Here is a 1,907-nt window from a genome sequence, read left to right as displayed (position 1 = left end):
AAAAAAAAAAAAAAAAAAAAAAAAAAAAAAAAAAAAAAAAAAAAAAAAACTAAACAATGAAATAATTAAGTGGATCTCATTAAAATATTAACGTTACTGCAGTAAGAAAAACAGTTAAGATGATGAAATGTCAAGCCACAGATCAAGAAAAAGGTTTTCATGAAAGTGTCTAGCCAAAGACTTAAAATAAATAAAGAAGCCTGAAAAATCCAAAGTAGAAAATAGCGAAAAAGAAAACAAGTATAATATTTGAAAAATATATATAATAGAATATATGTTAATGATTACTAAAAACATGAAAATGTATTCAACATAGTCCCATGATAATGCAAATTCAAACCACAATGTAAGACCATATCATGTCCATTTAAATAACTAACAGAACCAGAGAGGGCTGGTGGGTGACACCAATAAGTGGCATATGGCCAATTTATATATTGCCTATGAGGATAAAAAATGGCCCAGTCATTTCAGAAAATACCACGTCAGGCACTTGCTGTCAAGTCGGAGCATCTGAGTGAAGTCTCTAGGATTTACACAGTAGGAAGAGAAAAGCTGTTTCTTCAAGTTGTACTCTGACTTCTACACACATGTAATTGCATGTGTGCTCCCTAGAAATACACAACATAAACAGATAACTAGATATAAAATTAAAATATTAAAAATATTGATTCAATAGAATAGAATTTGTTTTCCAATTCATCTACTCCAAAATACACTAGATATGTTTGTGCCGGGTGTAGTACATACACAATATGAAATGCTATTCAGTAGAGTGAAGATTCCCAACATAAAGGGCCAGTAAATATCTTAAAGTTATAGAAGAAAACTTCCCGCTCTTTTCCTGTGGTGTGCCACCGAGGATCCTATTGTCATCATGGGTCGCTGCCCCGCCCGGTGTTACTGGTATTGTAAGAACAAGCCATACCCAAAGTCTCATTTCTGCTGTGGTGTCCCTGATGCTAAGATCCGTATCTTTGATTTGGGACGAAAGAAAGCGAAAGTTGATGAATTCCCACTTTGTGGCCACATGATGTCAGATGAATATGAACAACTCTCTTCTGAAGCATTGGAGGCTGCCCGTATTTGTGCCAACAAATACATGGTAAAGAGTTGTGGCAAGGATGGCTTTCATATCCGAGTGAGGCTCCACCCTTTCCATGTCATCCATATCAACAAGGTGTTGTCTTGTGCTGGGGCTGACAGGCTCCAGACAGGTATGCGGGGTGCCTTTGGGAAGCCCCAGGGCACAGTGGCCAGAGTTCACATTGGCCAGGTCATCATGTCCATCCGCACCAAGTTACAGAATAAGGAACATGTGATTGAGGCTCTTCGCAGAGCCAAGTGCAAGTTCCCTGGTCGCCAGAAGATCCACATCTCAAAGAAGTGGGGCCTCACCAAGTTTAATGCGGATGAATTTGAAGACATGGTTGCTGAGAAGTGGCTCATTCCTGATGGCTGTGGTGTCAAATATATCCCCAATCATGGTCCTCTGGACAAGTGAAGAGCCCTGCATTCCTGAAGGCTTCCACAGTGCTCTCCTATACCCTACCAAATCATGTTCAATAATAAATCTTGCATCAAATAAAAAAAAAAAAAAAAAAAAAAAAAAAAAAAAAAGAAGAAGAAAACTTCCCTAACCTAGAGAAAGAGATGCCCATGAACATAAAAGAAGCCTACAGAACTCCAAATAGACTGGACCAGAAAATAAATTCCTCCCATCACATAACAGTCAAAACATCAAATGCACAAAACAAAGAAAGAGTATTAAAAGCAGTAAGGGAAAAAGATCAAGTAACATATAAAGGTAGACCTATAAGAATTACACCAGACTTCTCACCAGAGACTATAAAACCCAGATATCCTGGGCAGATATACAGACCCTAAGAGAACACAAATGACAGCCC

The 1,907-nt window shown here is 37.9% G+C and overlaps 1 protein-coding gene across 1 annotated transcript; it reads left to right on the top strand.

The window, feature by feature from the left end:
* Positions 1-877: 877 nt before the first annotated feature.
* On the top strand, positions 878-1,504 carry LOC116100791 (60S ribosomal protein L10-like). The gene has a single exon (XM_031384524.1). The coding sequence runs from the start codon at positions 878-880 to the stop codon at positions 1,502-1,504; it is 627 nt and encodes a 208-aa protein (XP_031240384.1).
* Positions 1,505-1,907: the final 403 nt, after the last annotated feature.

The sequence above is a fragment of the Mastomys coucha genome, unplaced genomic scaffold, assembly GCF_008632895.1.
Source record: "Mastomys coucha isolate ucsf_1 unplaced genomic scaffold, UCSF_Mcou_1 pScaffold21, whole genome shotgun sequence".
In the NCBI taxonomy this organism is placed as follows: Eukaryota; Metazoa; Chordata; class Mammalia; order Rodentia; family Muridae; genus Mastomys; species Mastomys coucha.
This window is presented reverse-complemented; position numbering and strand designations above follow the sequence as displayed.

Bases quoted from the DNA above. Each gene is read 5' to 3' on its own strand.
- LOC116100791 (XM_031384524.1), top strand. From the start codon at position 878: ATGGGTCGCTGCCCCGCCCGGTGTTACTGGTATTGTAAGAACAAGCCA.